This window comes from Tubulanus polymorphus, chromosome 8 (assembly GCF_964204645.1).
Source record: "Tubulanus polymorphus chromosome 8, tnTubPoly1.2, whole genome shotgun sequence".
Lineage (NCBI taxonomy): Eukaryota > Metazoa > Nemertea > Palaeonemertea > Tubulaniformes > Tubulanidae > Tubulanus > Tubulanus polymorphus.
The window spans coordinates 8427949-8429254 of NC_134032.1; the positions used below are offsets into that span (position 1 = coordinate 8427949).

General features: G+C 42.8%; 1 protein-coding gene across 1 annotated transcript; it reads left to right on the top strand.

The window, feature by feature from the left end:
• Window positions 1-1080, top strand: LOC141910329 (FMRFamide receptor-like). The gene has a single exon (XM_074801064.1). It carries the CDS (start codon window positions 1-3, stop codon window positions 1078-1080), a length of 1080 nt encoding a protein of 359 aa, XP_074657165.1.
• The last annotated feature ends 226 nt before the right edge of the window (window positions 1081-1306 follow it).

Consider the following 1306-nt stretch of genomic DNA (forward strand, 5'->3'; position numbering starts at 1 on the left):
ATGAATTATAGTGCGACGACCACAGTAGCTGAAACTACCGTAGACTGTAATCGACCGTACGTTTTCAAAAACGTGCTTCTCGTCAGCGTAAAACTAGCGGGCGCTCTACCGATCAGTATCGTCGGCATCATTCTGAATACGTTCAGTATTCTCATCATACGTCGCCAGTCGTCTGATCACAACTCGTTGTACCTGTTAAGCTGTCTCGCACTGGCCGATATACTCTTCCTTGTTTTCAACACGATTCAGGAACCGTTGCGTTTCGTCGTGTCCTGGTTCACGCAAGGAACTCACATGTTTTGGTTTCCGTACCTGAGCTGGGGTGTGCGACCGTGGATCTATAAAACGGCTTGGATTCCGCGATATTCGGCGCAGTTGACGCGCAACTGGATAACCGTGCTGTTAGTTTTAGAACGATGCGTATCTTTAACTTTTCCATTTTTCGCCAGATCTCACATTACAAAATACAGAATAAAAATCATTGTTTGTTGTATGGTTTTTGGCTTTGGTGTATTATACTCGCCTTTCGTTATCGGCACACGCGTAAACACTTGGTTCTTTGACGCTTGTAACAATGTTCTCGTAATGGGCATCGGTTCAGCAAAAGGGAAGGTACGATCGGGCTTCTTCCGTGCTTTCAAATGGTTTGACCAATTCATCGCTGCATTAATTAAAGAATTATTGCCGGCAATTTTACTAATGATTTTCAATTGCTACCTGATATGGATTCTTCGTAAACTGACGGCGAAAAGAAAAGAAATGACTGGCGAAAGAAATATATCGCGTCTCGACGTGAAAGCTATCAAAATTGCTATAGCTATTGTCGTTCTATTTGTCGTCTGCGAACTACCGCCATCTTATCGATCTATCTATGAATTCCTAGCCCGTTTTATAAACCTTCCAAGAATTTGGCAATCCGGCGACGCGGTATACATCACTCAAATGATGTTCGACAACCTTTTACCAACTTTGAACTCGTCGGTAAATTTCTTTATCTATTACGTGGCCAACGATCATTTTAGAGCTACCGCTAAAGAGCTGATTCTGAAATGTCGCTTTTGCCGACGAAAGGCGGAATGAAGGCGTGGCTATAATTGCTTGACTCGTATCAAACCCGGAATGAAATATACAACTGACCACTAAACAACTCGCTATTCGACACCAGTATTTGTCAGTAATACTATGGAAATTCCCAGCCTTTATAGAATCCTAAACGCAAATTCGTAAGTGAATTGAACGAGGTTCACAAGGGCGAATAGAACCACTATGATCCTCAAACTGTCCATCCTACCAGATGAGGTACTTG

Bases quoted from the DNA above. Each gene is read 5' to 3' on its own strand.
- LOC141910329 (XM_074801064.1), top strand. From the start codon at position 1: ATGAATTATAGTGCGACGACCACAGTAGCTGAAACTACCGTAGACTGT.